General features: G+C 44.7%; 1 protein-coding gene across 1 annotated transcript; it reads left to right on the top strand.

Moving 5' to 3' along the window:
* Window positions 1–1,359: 1,359 nt before the first annotated feature.
* On the top strand, window positions 1,360–12,731 carry NELFB (negative elongation factor complex member B). Its single transcript, XM_035564598.1, has 13 exons — window positions 1,360–1,537; window positions 1,789–1,952; window positions 2,156–2,255; window positions 3,031–3,261; window positions 4,742–4,927; window positions 6,249–6,361; window positions 7,058–7,160; window positions 7,992–8,087; window positions 8,800–8,942; window positions 9,922–10,028; window positions 10,956–11,097; window positions 11,918–12,026; window positions 12,284–12,731. The coding sequence occupies exons 1-13, from the start codon at window positions 1,436–1,438 to the stop codon at window positions 12,419–12,421; spliced, it is 1,734 nt and encodes a 577-aa protein (XP_035420491.1). The 5' UTR covers window positions 1,360–1,435; the 3' UTR covers window positions 12,422–12,731.
* The last annotated feature ends 6,450 nt before the right edge of the window (window positions 12,732–19,181 follow it).

Below are 19,181 nucleotides of genomic sequence, written 5' to 3'. Positions count from 1 at the left end.
CCCCCAGACCTTATAAAACATACCCACACTTCTCCTTTCCTGTGTCACAAAGACACATCCCCAAAACCAGAGTTTCTGAAGAAGAATCTCTTAGCCACAGGAGAGGTGTTTCTTTCAAGCTGTTCTGCTCTGCTTCCCAGTGATTGGGTCAGTAATAAAACTGCAACTGCTTCAAAAGAAATGTTTTGGCTTCTTCAAAAGAAATGTTTTGGCTTGTGCAAACTGGGCTGTTTATTGGCAAGGCCATCTTGTCCCCATGGCCACCAGAGGCCTTCACCAGCCAGGCCTCTACCTGCAGAATGACTAGAAGAATGACACCATCAGGGTGTATCTGGAGACACATCTCCTGTTCTGAAAGTTGTTTTAAGCCTTTATCTTCCTGCAGAGTTCAGACTCCAGTTGAGATTTTGCTGGTGCATAACTGGAATACATATGCAGGTGTTTTGTCTACACAAATGCCCCACTTTGCAACGGGGACATGGATTAAATCACCAGAGTGCTGACGTTCCCATGCTTTCATGTCTGCCCAGAAGGACAGGCAAGCTTTCACACGGCTCGCTGGGAAAGATCCGTACCGCAGTTCAGGTTGCTGCAGCATAGCAAGCAAACTAGGTGCCCCAGGCATCCTCGTGTCTCAAAGAAATGCTGCACACACAGGTGGGGTGCGTGCAGCATCTGCTTGCACCAGGGTGGCTGTCTGAGGGCTTATGGACGTGGGCTGGTCACAGTAGTTTAGATTGACTTCATGGTACTGATAAAAAAAGCACCCTTGAGACAGAGGACTCTTAGTCCTGCCCTTGCTACTAGTCGTTTGGGGGCTCTAAATCACGTAGGTTTTGCTTTGATTGTTCTGCTAACTGCTGGGCAATTGCCAAAGGGCTTTCTGCGATGACTTGGACTTGAACTCCTGCAAACTCTAGATATGTAAATAACCCGATGCAGCCAAGAGAGAAAGTAATGCAACCTGCTCCTGTGCCCCATGGCTGGATAATTTACTTGAGGTATGAGGTGTCCGTGTAAAAACTCACACAAACTTTGGATTCCAGCCAGGAAGGGAAGAGCACAGCCCTGGTGCCCGGCTGCGGAGCTCACGGAGGACGAAGTAAGCAAGCAGGCTTGTTTGGTTTTTTTCCCCACTCTGCAGCAACTGTCCTGAAACTTCGCGCTGGCGGCGGCCAGACGATGGACGGGGAAAGGCCTCTTCCCCGCTGCGTGCCGTTTTTGGTCGCGTTTCCTGATTTCACCACTTGCTGCCGGGGAAGAAAAGCTGTTTTCGGCCGGGCGGCCGCAGGCGGCCCGGAACCTTTGGTGCGGCGCAGCGGGTTCCGCGGGAGGGGAAGGGCGGCGGACCGCGCTGCGCTGGGGGACCCGGCAGCGGGACGGACCGCGGCGGGGCCGTGGCGGGAGCGGGCCGGGGGGGGGCGGCGGGGCCGCCATGTACGCGGGGCTGCAGGAGCTGGGGGTGGCCAACGGCGAGGACCTGAAGGAGACGCTGACCAACTGCACGGAGCCGCTCAAGGCCATCGAGCAGTTCCAGGTGAGGCGGGTCGCCATGGAGACGCCCGGCCTGCACCGGACCTCGGCGGGAGCCCCCCGGGGACCGGGGCTGTGTGTGTGGGGAGGGGGCGACAAGACCCGGGAGGGGGAGGGGTCTGTGCTTTGTTTTGTGTGTTGGTTTCTTTTTTTTTTTTTTTTTTTTTTTTTTTTCTTTCTTTTAAAACCAGCACGGCTTTAGCAGTCCTCGCTGTCGCTCCCTGACCGCCCCCTGTCCCGTGTTTGTGTTGGCAGACAGAAAATGGAGTCCTGCTGCCCTCCCTGCAGTCGGCGCTGCCCTTCCTGGACCTGCACGGCACCCCCCGGCTGGAGTTCCACCAGTCGGTGTTCGACGAGCTGAGGGAGAAGCTGCTGGAGCGGGTCTCAGCCATCGCTTTGGAAGGGAAAGTTGAGGAAAGGTTTGTCGGTAGGCTTGTTGGTTATTCGGAGTGAGCTGGGAATTAAACGTGAAAGCTACAACAAACGAGAAAAGGAGAAAACTCTCTGCAAAGGGGAGTTGACTTTTCTGGGTGGGGGTTCAAGTTCCAGCGTTTGAGATGAGCCACTTTGGTCCTTTGCTGTTAAATGGTAGGTAGAGCATCTTGCTCTTCTGTGTTTTCAGGTACAAGAAGCTGGAAGATCTCCTGGAGAAAAGCTTTTCCTTAGTCAAGATGCCTTCCATACAGCCCGTGGTAATGTGTGTCATGAAGCACTTGCCCAAGGTAAAACCACTGCTCCGGTTGGCCTGTTCTGTTACATCTCTGTTATACGGCTTCTCTTAGCTGGGCTGGGCTGCAAGCTCTGGCTGCAGACCCTCTGCAAGTGTTAGGAACTGACTGGAAAACTTACTTGATTCTCATGGCTTTTAACAGCTCAGTACTGAGATGTTAATTCAAAAAGCATTTTACTTCTTCAAAATCAGGTGGGACAGTTGCCCTATTTTATTTAATATGTGCACCTTTCTAAAAGAAGTCAAGTTCACTGATGTGAATTTTTCTATAGCTGACTGAAAATCCATAGCAAGTGGAAAGTAAAACTTGAAGAATGCATTTAGAAGCAGGCAGGATTGAGATTCAGATTTGTGAAACAAAAATCTCTGTGAATAGCGTTATTAAAAGTATCATATTGTACTTAAGTAATGGATTCAGAACTGTTACTTTCAGAACTTTTATAAGCCACTGAATTTTGAATCATCACTCCAAATCTTACTGTCATACACTTAAAGAAAATCTTTTGTCCTCTTTGAAAGAAATAAGGAAAAACTTGATGTGTAACCTGCTTGTTTAAGAATTTAAGTGTCTTAGGACTATCTTACTGCTACTGGAGTAGGGAAGGCAAAAGATGAGACTGTGATATTTTATTTAATTACATTGTTTTGTAAATTACCAGACTGCCTGGGATGGTGATTTAGATGTCTTCTGCAGTCAGTTACCTATTACTTGGACAGTCAGCCAGGTGAGGTTCTCTACAGTTAGGTAACTGCTCTGTTGATCATAGGTCCCTGAGAAGAAGCTGAAGTTGGTAATGGCCGATAAGGATTTGTATAAAGCATGTGCAGTGGAGGTGAAGCGCCAGATTTGGCAGGATAACCAGGCTCTGTTTGGTGATGAGGTGTCTCCACTGCTGAAACAATATATCCTGGAGAAAGAAAACATTCTCTTCAGCAACGAAATTTCTGTCTTCAACAATTTCTTCAGTCCGTCTCCCAAAGCAAGACGTCAGGGAGAGGTAAGGACGAGGAAACCTCTTACAACACGCTTGTGAATGTTGTTTGTCACCTTTCAGTCAACCTCATCAAACAGTGAAGTGTTGGTTTCAACCACCAAACTTTGCTAGCAAATTTGCAAAGTATTTTGCAACAAAATACTTTGGCTGGACAAAGTATTTGCAAGAAATACATTCCATTATGTCTTACACATCTTGATCAAAGCAGCAGGAATTACTTTAACAGTTACTTGAGGCAGTGTAGTTGATTAATGTTCTGAGCTGTTTATGTTTTTCTGTATTGCTCGGTTTGGCTTTAATATCCTTCAGCTGTTCTGAAGACAGAGCTTTTCTCATCAAATCAATTTCCTCTTTCCTCTTTCCTCTTTCCTTTCCGAGAGAGACCAACTTTTTTATTTCTTAGTTGGAAAGGAACATTGAAAATTCGTATCCTAAGCTGGCTTTCAGAAAAGTTGCTCTTTGGATGGAATTACATGAGGGGGCAGAGCTGATCTAACACTGCTGCTGGAGAGGCAGGTGGTACTCTTCCCCTCTCTTCCTCCCTCCCTCCAGCTCTGGTGATATCAGACCCTTCCACGAGCTGATTCAGCTCAGTAAGTGCTACAGAATCTTCAGCAAATAAAACCAGTAAGTGGGTTTCCAAGACAGTGAGTTAAATTCTCTCAAAGAAGAGATCATCTGGGACCAAACCCTTTGCAAAGTGCCTGCCTGTGTGAGCCATCCTTGATGTGTCAGGGAACAGTGGCATAGATGTTGTGAGTGGGTCTCTCTCTTTTTGGCAACAGCAAGCTATTAGATTGGATCAGCTGCAGTGCGTCACTTCAGGGGACTTTTTCTCCAAAAGGCAAATACCAGAGTTTCTGTAAGGACCTTGCTATTGAGAATGCTGAGGAATACCAGTGATAAGGAAGTATAAAGCTTTCATTTCAGAAAGGGTACCATATCTGTTCTGTGGGGGATGTGGTTTGGATCTGTTTTGCTTTCAAAAGCCCACTTCTAGTACAGGTACTCTGGTGCGATTGGCTTCAGGTTTATACTGTGCAGACTTCACCACTTCACCTTCATTCTCATGTCCACAGCCTGAAAATAGATAGAAATACAACAAGTCTTTCAAAGAAAACTGAGCTGCTTTCCATGTTACAGTAATTGTAGATAACATTATTTGATACCAGGTAGCTGAGCACCTTAACTTTACAAATGCTGCTGGTTTTTTTGTGTTTTTTTTTTTTTTTCCCCGAGAGAGCCTGTTTTCAAAATGCCTGGCTTCCTGGCTCTCTCATGGCTGTGAAAGATTTGCTGAGCATCTCTTAAAGAAGCACTTTGTTGAATTTTGGTTTGAAATAATTGCTTTTAAGGAGCTCAGGTCAATGCAGATGTTTCAGATTTGATAAATCACTTAGGAGAAATAACTTACATTTTGCGTGTGTGTTGTGGTCATGGTATTTCTTGGTACTGAGTGCACATTTTTCCCCTTTGGGTTTAGGTGGTTCAGAAGCTGACTCAGATGATTGGGAAGAACGTGAAGCTCTACGATATGGTGTTGCAGTTTCTGAGAACCTTGTTCCTTCGGACAAGGAATGTTCATTACTGCACGCTACGGGCAGAGCTCCTGATGTCGCTGCATGACCTGGAAATCAGTGAAATCTGCACCGTTGACCCCTGTCATAAGGTATTAATCATGTGGGACAGATGGGAGTATTACTGGAGAATTTTCTGTTTCGCCCACTCCTGTGCATACCTGCTGCCCTGCAGGACTTCAGACCAGAGAAGATGAGTCCTCTCTGTGAAGAGAGTTCAGGCCTTGAATCCAAAAGTCATCTTATAGTCCTTGGAACTTCAGGTGAAAATTTCATCTTGGTTAACCAGCAGCTTGCTTTCATTTCATAACCCATAAATCATTCAAATTTATGATACTTGTGGAGCGTTAAAAATAGCATCTAATCTGACCTATGTAGATGCTGCAAAAAATAAGCGAAAACATTAGCTAGCCCCAGGTTCTTAATCAAAGCTTGCTTTCCTTCCTGTTGTGCTGGTGTGATACACTCCATCTGTCAGTAAACTGTGTGTGTAACATTAAATACTTTGGATCCCGAATTATAAAAACTATTAGAATACTGGGGTGTGGTGGGCCTGGTGTTACTGTCATATCAGGATTTTGTTACTGGTCCTTTGTCCATGGTCGGCATCATTCTGATCTACAAGAAGACTTTTTTTTCGAAGTAATACTGCCAAGTTTTATGTGTATTCTGCTTATAGGCAGTATGTCCTCGAGGGATGATCAATATTGCTGCATGCTCTTTAACCTCTTCAGATCAAGAGTCTCAAAATCAGTATACAGACAGTGACCGAATAGAAAAGGGCAATTCTTGTTCAAGTTACGGATTGTTTTCAGGTGACTGCATTTTGCCACCATATAATGCAGTGACTGGTGTGAGGAAAGTAAACCATGATGAAAACAGCTCAGAAAATTGAGCAAGTTTTTTCTGACTTGACAGCTGAAATGTTGAGAAAAATGTGTGTTGTTTTCTTAAAGGGGAAAAAAATAAATAAAATTTTAGGCCAGATAAAATGTCTTACTCACCTGTCTTTTCCATTTGATATGAAAGCAGAGACAGCTCCAGAAGGTAACCCCTTCTTACAAGGTGGGAGTTGTAGTGCCATGGCTAAAATATCCCACGTTATTACTGCTAGTTGATACAGCTTCAGTGTGAGCCTCAATTGCCAGAGAATACCTGTCTTAGGAGGAGAGAAAGTGACAACAGTTTAACTTATATCAGTACCTCTGACCTCTTCCTGGGATGTTTGTATGTTTGACCTCCTCTGTATTTGTGATCAGCTTGCTACCATACCCAAGTGTATTAACAAAGCTTATTAACTCCAGAGATTTGGAGGTCATTCCAAGCCTGTTTTCTCCGACGTTGTGTTTTCTATTGCCAGTTTAATGAGCTCTGTCATTATTGTTAAGCTTTCTTCTTTTTTTTTTTGAACAGTTTACCTGGTGCCTTGATGCCTGCATTCGGGAGAAGTTTGTGGACAACAAGAGAGCTCGGGAATTGCAAGGATTTTTGGATGGAGTGAAGAAGGGACAAGAACAAGTTTTGGGGTAAGCTACTTAGGCTGTTTATTGAGAAACTGAAAATAGGTTCCCAGCAGTCACAACATCTAGCTTGTATTTTAGGTGTTAATTCTTCCCTAAAGCTAGATGGCAGCTAGTAGTTCTTCTGCCTGGTCAAATGCAGTGGATTCATCAGCATTACTGCAGACACATTCTGGTGAAAAAACTTGTAATGCTTAAGTTACTGCTACCCATGAGTGATTGTTGCAGTCTCCTTTATGGTCTGGTAATGGGCTGCGTGAGGTCTCCTGTTTGATTTCATCACAAAAGATCTTTAGTAATTATTTGCATTGACTTGAAGGAGCATGTTATCTGAAGAAATATTCACAGCTTTTTTACGAAGGCAGGAGAAGCTTCATGGGGGGACACCTGTAGGAAATAAGGGACAGAAATTCAGGTTTTCCATTATATATTGTTGCAGTAATTGCCTTGTGTCTCTCCTCTTCAACAGCGGTTTCCATGTGTTTTTTGTGTTTATTTCTTTTTAAAAAAATGTACAGAAATGCATGTACTGCTTTGACATTAGATGTGATAGTTGACAGGATTACAAGAACAGGCTCAAACATCTTATTCCAGTGAGACACATTTTCTTAAGAAGCTAGTGTCCTACGGTGGGATGTGGAACTGGGCCGCAGGGGTGATTGTTATGTATGACATGTATTTGATTTTTTCTTCTTCTCTCAGGGACTTATCAATGATCTTGTGTGATCCCTTTGCCATTAACACCTTAGCCTTGAGTACCATAAGACACCTGCAAGACCTGGTTGGGCAGGACACCTTACCCAGGGTGAGTGTTGCAGCACGTGTACCTGGTGTGAATCTCTCTTAATTGAATAGCATTCATCAGCAAAAGGCTGGCAATACAGAAGAAGTATGATTAAGTTCTCAAATGTGTGTGCACATTGAAATAAGAGAAATGTAATACCGGCTTCCCGTTTGTAGCACATGCCTTAGAGCTCTGCAGGAGCACTGTTTGGAGATGGGCATTTTGGAGCTCTGAACTGACAACAAATTCTTTGCATGGCTCATTCTTTCCTAACAGCTATGCATATACATACATCCCTGCCTTGTCCTTGCATCAGTTTACCTAACAGCAGCACCCTTTATTCCCTGTGTGAGGCATTTGCTGTTTTTATCCTGGAGTTGTTAAATTTTGTTGTTGGATGAAATAACTTCTTCATGGCAGTTTGACTGAAAATTGTTTTGGTTTTAGGGCACAATATAAATGAAAAACTCTTGTTCTTACTCTTTCCATTTCTTACTTCTGCTGAAATGACTTGATTCATCCTGTCACATTGTATTTCAGTGTCCTAATTTGGCTGGACACATTTAAAAGCAGTGTCCTGATCACACTGGCTGCATACTTCTTGGCACGTTATAAAATGTTACAAAAAACAGCTCTCAGGTGTGCCTGTTGTTCTTGCAGCTGTTTGATTCCCATTTGAGGAATCAGCTATCGATTAAATTTGAGAACTGAATGCCCCTAGCAACATTTGAAAAGACTGTTAGTCCAGGAATGCTTTGACTGTAAACCACTGCTTCCAAAGAAACATCTGTAAGTGCAAATTGTGGAATATCTATCTATCTGTTTTTTTTTTCCCACTCCTTAAAATTCGAGGAAAGTCCAGATCTACTACTGCTCCTTAGGATGCTGTCTTTGGGACAGGGGGCCTGGGACATGATTGACAGTCAAGTCTTCAAGGAACCAAAAATGGTGAGCTTCTTTAGATTTGATTCTTATTTGATTTGCGTTATGAGTCCCTGATTTAGTCTTCAAGTCAGCTTCCTGCATTCCCCTCATCAGTGATTTAGAAAAAGACATGCAAGGGGTCACAGAGCAGCAGCTCAAATGGACACACTGTAAGCTCCGTTTACCTGCTTCCTCATTTACATGAATGTCTGGCCCTTACTGTTTTTAAATTGAACTGTTCCGCTATTAAATTCTGTAGCCTTCCATTCTGTGTATCTGATAGAACATGGGTTTTTCTGTCTTGTGTGGAGATAAGATGCACATAAACTCTTTTCTATTGCTACTCTACTTACACATTGATCCCTGTCAGTTAAGGCAATGTTGAAAATGATCTGTGATATCTGAAAAAGTGATGGTAGTGTCCTTAATGTGCAGTACTTGCAGATTGGAAAAGGTCTCTTGGAAGAGAAACTACGTAATTGTCCAGAGAAATAGCTGTGCTCAAATTCTTTCCGTAGATTAGGTGAAATACAGCTTTCCTCATTAGCAGTAGATCATGTGGAAGTGAATTTTTCAAGAAGTTCGAAGGGAGCTAGATGTCTGAAAGCTTGCTTTCCTAGGTGTAGGGTGGGGCTATTGATATTGCCTTAATATGTTACAATGCTGTGGGACTATTAGGTGGCCTGAACTGATTGATGGAAACATTGTTCTTTCCCCTCTCTTCAATCCCTCTAAGGAAGTTGAGCTGATCACTAAGTTCTTGCCTATGCTGATGTCTTTTGTGGTGGATGACCACACGTTCAATGTAGATCAGAAACTGCCCTCGGAGGAGAAGGGGCCAATTCCCTACCCCAGCACCATTCCTGAAGCTTTCACCAAGTACGTAATCTGCCTTACAAAACTTTTACGTATTAGTCTTGTTGATAAAGCAACCCATCAAGGAGCCAACCAACATTGACAGGAGAAAATACTGCATGTGGTAAAATGAAGACTTTTTTGGGTAAGATTTAGTCCTGGTTAATCAAGCTTGAACTTTACCTCCTGCAGAACAGGTTTGCACCACAATTCCTCAAATAAAATACATCTACATAAAATACCATTTCTTGCTATGACCATTTTTTCAGCAGGGTGAATACAAAAGTACTTGGTATTACTCCTTTCAAATGCGCTGATTGTAACTTCCCAAGCAGTGAATGATGACTATTTGAGTGATACAATTTCATCTGGGTGCAGCTGGATAAGTGCCCGTGCTTGCCATCTGGAGAGTGCTATTGTAAATCATAAGTTCTGCATTTTTGTTACACAGACACTCTCTGTAGACAACCTATCACTCTGGGGGCTTCAAAGAGATAATTAAAAATCCTCATTGTGCTCTGCCATATTCAGATGTTGCACTAATTTCCAGCACAATTCTTGTTTGTATGCTAGAACATAGAGTACTATATCCCAGTACTTAAAATTGTTCTATGACAGTGCTGACATTTGACCTTTGGGAAACTTTAAAACAAAACACTATTGTCCTTTGTATCATTTTTGAATACTAGGACTTCTTTTAAAACCCGTTTTGGATGATCACTTATTAATACTATTTAAAATGTGCACGATCAAATCCAATTGTTTAATTGTAAGGCAACGCAATGCTGGCTGAACAGTAATTTTTTCTGGACCATGCCAGTGGACTTAGTGATGATTGTCACTATCTGCTCAGTCACTGAGCAGCTGCTTTCAGTGGGTTTGAGGTTAGTCATTCCTGTAATTCCTGTCATTCCTGCTTGATTCCTGTCCATCACCGTTCTAAACTCTCTTAAAGAAAAGAAAATGTTTTATTGATTAAGAATCTTTGCTTCTCTTGTAACAGATTCTTGCAGGAGAACAGAATAGCTTGTGAGATTGGGCTATACTACATCCTTCACATCACTAAACAGAGGAACAAGAATGCTTTCCTCAGGCTTCTGCCAGCACTAGGTGCGTTTTGGTCTTCTATTCTGTAGCTGTTTGCCTTCTCTTGGAGACCCAGGAGGCAAGTAACAATCTGAAATGAAACTGGTTTCAAAGACATGTTCAGCTTTTGGCTCTTCTGGTGACGTAATTGTAAAGCCCTGCAGAATGACATGGTTGTTTTTGTCTGCAATTAGGATACTTTTCTCCTGATCCAAGAATTTAGGAGTAGCGGCTGAAAGTCAGTAGTTCCTTACATCAAAGGCTGTATTAACAATGGGATTAGCTGAGAGCTATTTGGGATGAATGAAAGATAAAAAGCAGGTGGCTTAATTCTGCTGCTGCTCACAGTAATTGCATATGACCAGAAATTCTTGGGACTTGGCTTTGTGTGGTAAAAAAACCTGTAACAAAACAGGACTGAACACAGCCCTAAATTCTTCTCTGACTTAACCTGACTTCTCCGGGTTAAGTTGCATGAGAGCTCTGAAGCAATCTTAGGAATTGCTGCTCCCAATAATGGGGGGCTCACTTCCCACTCTCTCCCTCACTGGTGTTCTTTGGACCCTTTGCTTAACTACCAGCTCGTTTACGTGGGCGACTTTTTCCACTGGTAAGTGATTTGCATCTATTCACTTCGAGGTCTGAGAAGTGCAGGGAGGTGGATGTGGCTGTAAGCAGAGGACTACGGAGAAGTATAGCAGAGGGACCCTGTGATTTTGGCAGCAGCAAGCTGCTCTGTTTGACCTCAGTCTTGATGATATCACGGGTTTTCTGCCTACGTTTCTCAGACCTCTGCTCCTAATGTGGATGGTCGTAGCCACCTTCCTGGACTACCTGTTGTAAAAGCCAATAAGGAAAAGTTTTTGCAAATTTCTCAGCAAGAACATCTGCTATGGAGTCAAGGTTTGGCACATCCTTGCGAGTCTCAGTCTCTTTTTTCGTGTTGTACAGTTGAGACATTCAGTGACCTGGCCTTCAGTGACATATTTCTGCATCTGCTCACTGGTAACCTCACACTGCTGGGTGATGAATTTGCACTCGAGGAGTTCTGCACCACTCTCTTTGATGGCTTCTTTCTCACTGCTTGCTTAAGGTAAATCTGATTTTGCTCAGATGTGTTTACGAGGTAGCTGAGAGAGGCTGTACTTCTCTGAACTATTGTTTAATATTTCAGCAAATTATTCATGCATAGTTGAAATCAGCCTGATACTGTTTTCTGTTTTCCTTTTAGGAAAGGCTTATGTTTTGTTTAAAAAAAAAAAAAACAGCAAAATTGTTAGTTGTTAATTGTAAATTATTGCCTAAAATGTAATTCATTGTTCTCAAGTTGGAGTTGCAAAAGATAATATCCTTCATGTTTTGTGATAGCTGTGACTTTGACGCACTAACTGCAGCTCTTTCCAGTATCAGTGGCACGCAGCAAACCTGTTTGTTAGTTCTTTTAAGTCAGTGTGGTTCAGCTGGTGGCCAGATCTGGGAGGCTTCCCCAGATGTGACTAGAAATGCCGTTCAGGCATGGCAGTATTCAGTGCTGCTGCCGCCACCACCATTTCCTCCACATGCACTGAGGGCCAAACGTCCCCCTGTATGTGCACGTGGCCTATTCGGTGCAGCTGAGAGACAAAAATATCTGCCACATGCTGTAGTCTGTGCTTAAAATCCACCTCTCCTTCCACATGGTTGCTACAGTTGGTCCACCCTTGTTGAATTAATTACATGAATTGCTTGGAAGTCTAAGGCAGGGTTAGCACTTTGGCATGCAGGCAATTCTCAGTTATTTGGGGAGATTACAACAAAGCTGGCAGTCTGTGGCTGTGTTAGGTATTCTTCTGGTAGTGTTGCTATAGGCTTCTCGTTCTTCGAAACTGTGATTGTTTATATCAGCTACTCTGCTTTAAAATTGCTTTTTGCAGAAAGGAGAATGTACATAGACATGTGCTGAGACTGCTGCTTCATCTGCATCACAAAGTGGCGCCTGCCAAATTAGAGTCTCTCCAGAAGGCTTTGGAACCCACCAAACAGGTAAGAAGAGAAACATGAGAAAGGGAAAATTAATTGCAAATGAAAGCAGCTGCCTTTCCAGACGTTGCTTAATGGAACTTGTGCTCTGCTCAGATAGCAGCTTTCCAAGTTGTCTTAATTACCTTGTAACTTCCTCTTTCTGCATTAGTTTGTGTTAAAACATTGAGGGTAATTGCATATTTAGTGCTGTAGCTAGTAGTAGCAAGAATGAAGTCTGACTCTTCTGTTTTTCCCCTTCTCTAAATCTCTTTCTGCAGAGTGGGGAAGCTGTGAAGGAGCTTTATAACCAACTCACTGAGAAACTGGAGCTTCGCAAGCCTAGTCCAGCCGAAGTGACTGAGACTCCCTCCATGGAACTGCCCTTGCCCACTGTGCCCACACCAGCCTCACGCTGAGCTATGTTTGTAGTGCAAGAGTGAGACATGAGAAAAACTAACCTAGTGCTCAGCAGCGTGAAGGCACTGTACTGCCTTGTCAAGTGTCTCTGCCTACAGGGTGGAAACAAACAAACAAAAAGCCACTGAAGCTCTTTCAGGAAACACTGCAGTTTACCCAACTCACTGGCTCTTGCTGGTTAGAAAACTCTGTATGCAGTGCATTGCAGAGGTTTACTTTTCATAAAGATAGCTGAGTGTCTTCTTGTAGATCACTTAAAACTGACTGTACAATTTTTTTTTCAAAAACAAAAGGCGTATTTTTAAGCTTTGCATCTTGTATTCTTAAACTCTATTTCAAGAACTGATAAATGAGTGTCTAACTTAGGGTTGAGCAGATAGTGTGAGCTCCTGAAGGCTAAGCATGATTTTTTCCCTGGCTGTTAGTGTGCTCCTCTGGGTTTTTAGATCAGATGCTCAGCAGATGGAAATGTCAGAGGAAATAAGCTCCACTGATATGATTTCCTGTTTGAGGTTCTAGCTCTTCGCTACGTGGTAAGACATGCTGCGTTACTCAGAGATGTCTACCACTGTCAGTAGACCAAGAAGCAACGAGCAGCCATCTTATGAAGAAGGCCAGAAATTGAGTCTGGCTCTTGCTTGCCTTTTCTCCCCACTTTTCTTCAGAGGAGTAGCTTTAAGTGAATCTTGGAGCCAGTGAAGTAAAACCAGAACTACTATGTTCCCAAATGGCAGTGGGGTTTGAGTGTAGGTTTTGAGTGACATTCTAACTGAAAAAATAGCCTGTGTCTTCATGGCTTATCCGTGTTGCTGTCTGTACTGATACTGTTAATTCCTGTTCTGCTTTTACTGCTGCCTCAGTGTAAATGTCAGGCAGAGTGTGCAGGAAGGTGAGCATGGGAAAAGAATAAGCTGTGTGAGTTTACAAGTGACTTTGCATTGATTTCAGCAGGTACAATATATCTGGAAAGAATCTCACCGGTCCTCTAAGCAGGAAGCTGTCTGCATGAATTGTTCCGAATTGCAGAATAACTCAGGTATTGAAGGCACCTCTGGGGGTCTTTGGTTCACCCTCAGACTAGTGCCTACCTAGATGACGTTCCTCAGGAGCAGGACTTTGTATTTACCTCTTAATTTCTTAAGGTTTCTGTCAGGCCATTTCTCCAGCCTGTTGAGTTCCCTCTGAACAGGAGCTCTGCCCAGTGTGTCAGCCATTCTCACAACTTGATACCATTTGAAAACTTGCAGAGGGTGTGTTCTGTCTTTAGGTTACAAATGGAGGCATTAAATAATATTAGCCCTATTACTGACCCCTGAGGAATGTTACGTGTAACTGGCTGCCAGTTGGACTTTGTGCTGTTGGTCACAACCCTCTGGACCTGGTGTCTTGCCAGTTTTCCACGTGGCAATCTGCACCACAGCAAAGGGATTTGACTGTATGTGTTCTTCAGACAGTTGTGTCCAAAGCCCTTTAAGGTCAAGGTAAACTCTGCTGCTCTCCCCTCGTCTACCAAGTCAGGTATCCCTTCTTAGACGGTTATCAGGTTTGTCAGGCAGAATTAACCCTCGGAGCCCACCCATACTGGCTGTGCCCAGTTACTTTCTTGCCCTTCTTTTATTTTTCCATCAACCTTTTTTTTTTTCTTGGGATTTGAGCACTCCCAATGCCAAGTCATATTCATGAGACTTCTCCATTTCCTGAAGCTGTGTCCAAAAAAAACCAAAAAGGTGCTCATTAAGCGGAGATGGAAATCCCTCCCCAAAGCTGCTGACTCCCTCTTTGTGTCACTTTCTTTCTCCTGAGATTGGGTTCCGCATGAGGAAAGCGAGCATCATCTCTCTTTATTGCCTCCGTGCCTCCTTGTTTTTCCATTTATGCAGGGACTTGCCTGCATCTCGTGGGAAAACTGGGAAGGCAGGTTGGGTTTGTGTGCAGACAAGGGTGCTGCCCTCTAGTCCAAGCTGCCTTTGTGCACCTCGTCTCTACTCTGACTCCTGGGGTCAGTATTGCTTTTGGCAGACTCTCGGCAGTTCTTGGCATCGAACTTGCTGGAAACAGGAACTGGTTATTACAATCAATCCTTTCTTGCAAAGCTTTGTTTTTAAACCGTTTAAACTGTCATGTAACTTACACAAAGCAACATCCCATGCTGCTGGTGAACCTTTCGCAATGAACCTTCTCAAGTCCATGTTCTATTCAGGCTCTGAGTTTCTTTTAGGTTTGTGTTAGGGATTCTCTCTGTCACTAAAGGCTTCCTGTGTACAGCAGGCTGACTTGCTCTGCTCCTGAAGCATGAACTTCTTTTAATCCAGTCTGACTGTGCTACTTACTACTAGGCAGAAAGGCCTCTTGTGTTTTAGCCTGTATCCACAGTGCTGATTTTTTTTTTTTCCCCTGGTTTTTCAGATGGCACAAAGACATTGAAGCCCAGAGCCCAAACTCTGCAGGTTGTTGCTTCAGCTGTGGAGGGGAAATCTGGGGGCAGGGGAGAATTAGAATGGCTGCCAGTCTGTGCTCTCTTGGCCAGCTTTCTTGCAAAAAGATGTGATAAGTTAGAGGAAACAATTTTCAGAAAATATTTTCAGAAGTAAGCATCGAAGTCTGTTACCGTTCTTTGAGGTGAGGATAGTTTTGCTCCAGAAATTACACAGACTGATGCTTTTGCGTCAGATTGCCCAGCGGCACACTACCAGGTGCAGTACCACTGGGCTGTTTATGGGAATTGTTTTTTTTTTCCCTCTCCAAGTAGCCCTTTGCAATTGATGCCGAGATGCAGTGCGGTTGCAAGCAGCGTGCAGTGCTGTGGATGCTCGCTGGAGGGCAGCGCACCACCGACTGCCCTTCCCTACCGCCCGAAATCCCTCCCAGCTTGGCATAGAGCAGGGAGCTGGAACTGCTCCCTGTATGCACTTATGTTACAGTTTGTCTTTACAACGGGGATGCGATACCTGCGGTATGGAAAAATAGTGTATTCTCTCCGAACCTGCTGCGCCTGACTGGGGAATGAATTTTTGCAATGAATTCTAATTAGCTTGAGCAATCTGGTCCTCTCTGTGTGCTTTTCCAGGGAGATCATAGTAACTAATAGCCCAGAGAGGTTCTTCAGGCTTTTTGGATGGTTAACATTTAACTGAAATTTTATGTTGAGCTGTGAAACAAGTCATTTGGATTGAGCTACGTTAGCAGGTTGATAGAGCACTGTTAACTGCAATATTGCAGTTGATAAAAGCAGCTCTGAAATTCAGTTACTGAGGCCTCCACTAGCAGAAGAACCGGGTCTACTTTATACAAAATTAGTGGAAAAGATGGTTACTATTTAACTTCCTGTGACATACTGATTTGATGCAGGAAAGTTCTTTGTGGACCCAAGCTATAAGGAGACAGAACAAATCTACTTGGACAGAAGGACTGTGAAGACCCCCCCTGGGTACCCATCAGCTGTTGAGAGTCTCCTCTGTTTTGTCAGAACTGAGGTTTTTAGGTGATTCCTGGCCACCTCTCTATATAAAAGTAAAAAGGAAACCTGGCATAGGTTTAACTTTGAAGAACTGAGTTAGAAGATGTTGGCCTGCTTGTGTAGTGCACATGGGGCCTGTTCTTGCAGAAGGAAAGCTCGGGCTGTCCTGAACTTCCCCCTTGAGGTCCCTGGATGTCTGGCTCAGGACACAGGTCAGCCAGCAGGTGAGGATGGCGTGGATGAGGAGGCTCCTGCTGCCAGCTCCCTCGCTGCTCCTTACATGAGGCAGTTCTGCCTTGCTAGTGGAGCAGCCGGTTCCTCGCACCTGGACAGCTGTCAGCACTTGCCAGGGACCAGCCTTCATCTTTCAAGGCTGGACAGCCCTTGGTGTATGGCCCTTCACAGGGAAAACGATGCTCTACCGTCGTCATCTCCCCTGCCTTAAACTGAGCTACGTGACTTGGTCTCGTCATGTCTCTTACCTGTAATGCTCTAGCAAATAGCAATCTCCTCTTGTTCTAATTTCATGCCTCAGCCCACTGTGCTGCCTCAGGTAAAGCTCAATTTTGGGACAAAGCAAGGAGCTGGGCATCAGGCTTACAAGTGACTGGTCCTCTGCTCTGTCCCATCAGGACTCTACGGTGGCAGGAAGGTTCCTGCAGGGGAGGCTCTGTGCCTCCCCAAACACTGCCCCAGCACGGTCCTCACCAGTATCACTTTGGGGAACAGGTATGAAAATTCACCAAAGTGAGCCTGGTAAGAAGTTACCGATATACAAACACCACAGCATTCCCTTTGTCAAGCATTTAAAGCTTCAAAACCCAAATAATCAGGTTTTCTGGTCTTAATAATTTCAGCAGCCACAGAACCACAGGGAAGCATCTGTTGTGTTTTCACATGATGTGTTCTTTGCTACCTCCTCTGCTGTACCGGTGCATCACCAGACAATGAACAGAGGTCCCTGGGTCAACAGACGATTAATAGAGGTCCCGAGCAGTTCCCTGGGAAGGAGCAGAGGTTGTCAGCCCCAGACAGCACAGAGCCCTCTGGATCTTTCTCTGTACTGCTGAAGTGCTTGGAAAGCCACCAAATTGTTCTTGCTATGATTTCCAAGATTGGCTGCTGGGGTGTGTGTTGTTGAAGCAGATATATGCATCTTTACATGCATCTTCTCAGCCTGATGAGGTTTGTGCCATGGAGAAGTGCAAAACTGCACCAGAGGTACCAGGGCTTGATGCGCCCCTTTGGTGGGAGTGGAAGGTCACAGCAGGGAAGGGTAGGAGGTCAAATCTGGGTACGAGGTCAGATCCTGGGTGCTCTGTGCTGGTAGGCGGTCCTGCTCATCTTGGCTTTGTCTGCAGTTCAGCGAGTTTGTTGCTGAATTTCCGCTTCTCAGCAAGTCTTTGGGTGGTGTCAATTCCTGTGGTGGTTTTCTTATTTGGCACAAGGAGCGTGGTCCTTTGCTGGCCTTCTCCTACTGACTTTGCCCTGAGCAGCCTGCAGCACCTGATGTTAGGCTGGACCCGTACCCCTGCTTCTGCATGTGCCTTCACCTTGCCTTCACCTCCTTCTGGTGCCCTGCTTCCCTGGAGCTCCCTGGGGCTGGGGTAATATCTCTGATTTACTGCTCCCTTTTGGGGAAGGGCATGTCCTTCGCTTGGCAGATGCCTCACCAACACTAGTTTGCAGACCTGGCAGTTAGGAAGAAAATGTGGTTCTTGCTGATGCTGTTTCAGTGCCTTGGCAGCATCTACCAAAGTCCTGCTGGGCTCAGGAAGAAGCTTAGCACTTTATTCGAGTATGTCCTCACTGTTAAAGCTCCTGATTTTCCACTGAGATCCATCCAGTTCAGGGACTTAAACCTTGACCTTTTGATGAGGGACCATGTGTGTCCACGCAGTGCCTTTAGCTCTAAAATTTAGACAGGAGCCACTCTCTCTCACACCTCCTTTGCTCAGAAGCAGTGGAAGGACAAGGAAAGGGGTGAGCTTGACAGACGGGATGGTTACTGTTGTGACAGAGTACTCAGGAGCCTTTTTCTCTAGAAGAACCTTCAGTTATGCTACGGCCACAGTGTCTCAATAGAGTCATTAGGGGTGCAACAAGAAACCCCGTTGCACCAATTTCCTCCCGTAGAAGGAAGCTTATTGTTCAAAAAGAGCGCTGGATCCTGGTAGCTGTAATTCCTGCACTTCTCCGGATTAAACCTAAATTGGTGGAAAAGAACAGTTATGAAATCAACCTCCTAGAGAGCGCTGATTGCCAGCTTTGGATTTCCAACCCGTTGACAGTATTTCCCACAAAATTCACAGCTGGGACCGTTGTAAGGGTGGGCTCCACCAATCTGTAACTTCAAGGATAAAAAGAGGTGGGGACCCAGCAATTTGAAGGCATTGTTGTGCATCTTCACATGTCTGAATGCTCCCGAGCATCTGCTTGTTGGCAGAACACCCTGTTCCCCCTTACTGCTGTGGGCAGGGAGCTGTTTGAAAAGTGGTCAGGAACAATGGGTAGCGATGCAGATGGCCGGAAGGAAGCTGGGCATTTAAAAGGAGTGTCACAAAGTCTGGAGCAGATGTCACACAACAGAAAACTGAATTATCCCTCCCCAAGACACTCTTCTGGGGGAGCTGCTACATAGTTTGGGCATCACAGTCACCTACAGCTTAATTCTGGTAAGTGGGAGACCTCCACTGTAAGCGAGGATCCCCTTATCCAGCTTCCCTGGCGACGGAGGTCTTGCTTATATTTTGGAAAAGCATCTAGTCCAGAAAATGAAGAGACATGAAAAATCTTGTTAATTCCTTTTTCAGAATAATTCAGCCATTTCAGGATGGAGAATGACACAGATGTTACCTGTAGGTGTACAAACAGGTACTTATGGATGCTTTAAATGCTATTTTAGATGCCCTTACACTGGGGTTAGGTCTTGGTCCAAGGGAAGTGGTGGTGAGGGGTAACCAGCAGCAGTACTGGCTGCGTGGGGCAGGAGCCATGCTGCAGCCTGCGCCTTCTGGAGCTCTTCTGTCAGCAGGGAGGAGACTGAACGATGCAGGGTGATTTGGGCAGTTTCTGGCCTTTCTTGCAGTTTTGACAGACGGCACACATGCTGATTTATGTTTTCTTTTATGCAGTGGTAAAAAGCTATGGAATAGAAATGCCATTATTAGTAAGCTGTCTCTCTAGAGAGACACCTCAACGGAGCAGCTTTTCAGGAGGAGTGAGTATTTCCACAAAGTTGTCTTCACAGCTCTGTTAGATGTTAGATCCTACTGTGCCCTGAAGAGGTGTCTGCTCTCCAG

Source organism: Cygnus atratus, chromosome 19 (assembly GCF_013377495.2).
Source record: "Cygnus atratus isolate AKBS03 ecotype Queensland, Australia chromosome 19, CAtr_DNAZoo_HiC_assembly, whole genome shotgun sequence".
NCBI classification, from domain to species: domain Eukaryota; kingdom Metazoa; phylum Chordata; class Aves; order Anseriformes; family Anatidae; genus Cygnus; species Cygnus atratus.
This window is presented reverse-complemented; position numbering and strand designations above follow the sequence as displayed.

Bases quoted from the DNA above. Each gene is read 5' to 3' on its own strand.
- NELFB (XM_035564598.1), top strand. From the start codon at position 1,436: ATGTACGCGGGGCTGCAGGAGCTGGGGGTGGCCAACGGCGAGGACCTG. The intron at 1,538-1,788 runs GTGAGGCGGGTC...TTGTGTTGGCAG, and splicing joins AGGCCATCGAGCAGTTCCAG to ACAGAAAATGGAGTCCTGCT. The intron at 1,953-2,155 runs GTTTGTCGGTAG...CTGTGTTTTCAG, and splicing joins GAAGGGAAAGTTGAGGAAAG to GTACAAGAAGCTGGAAGATC.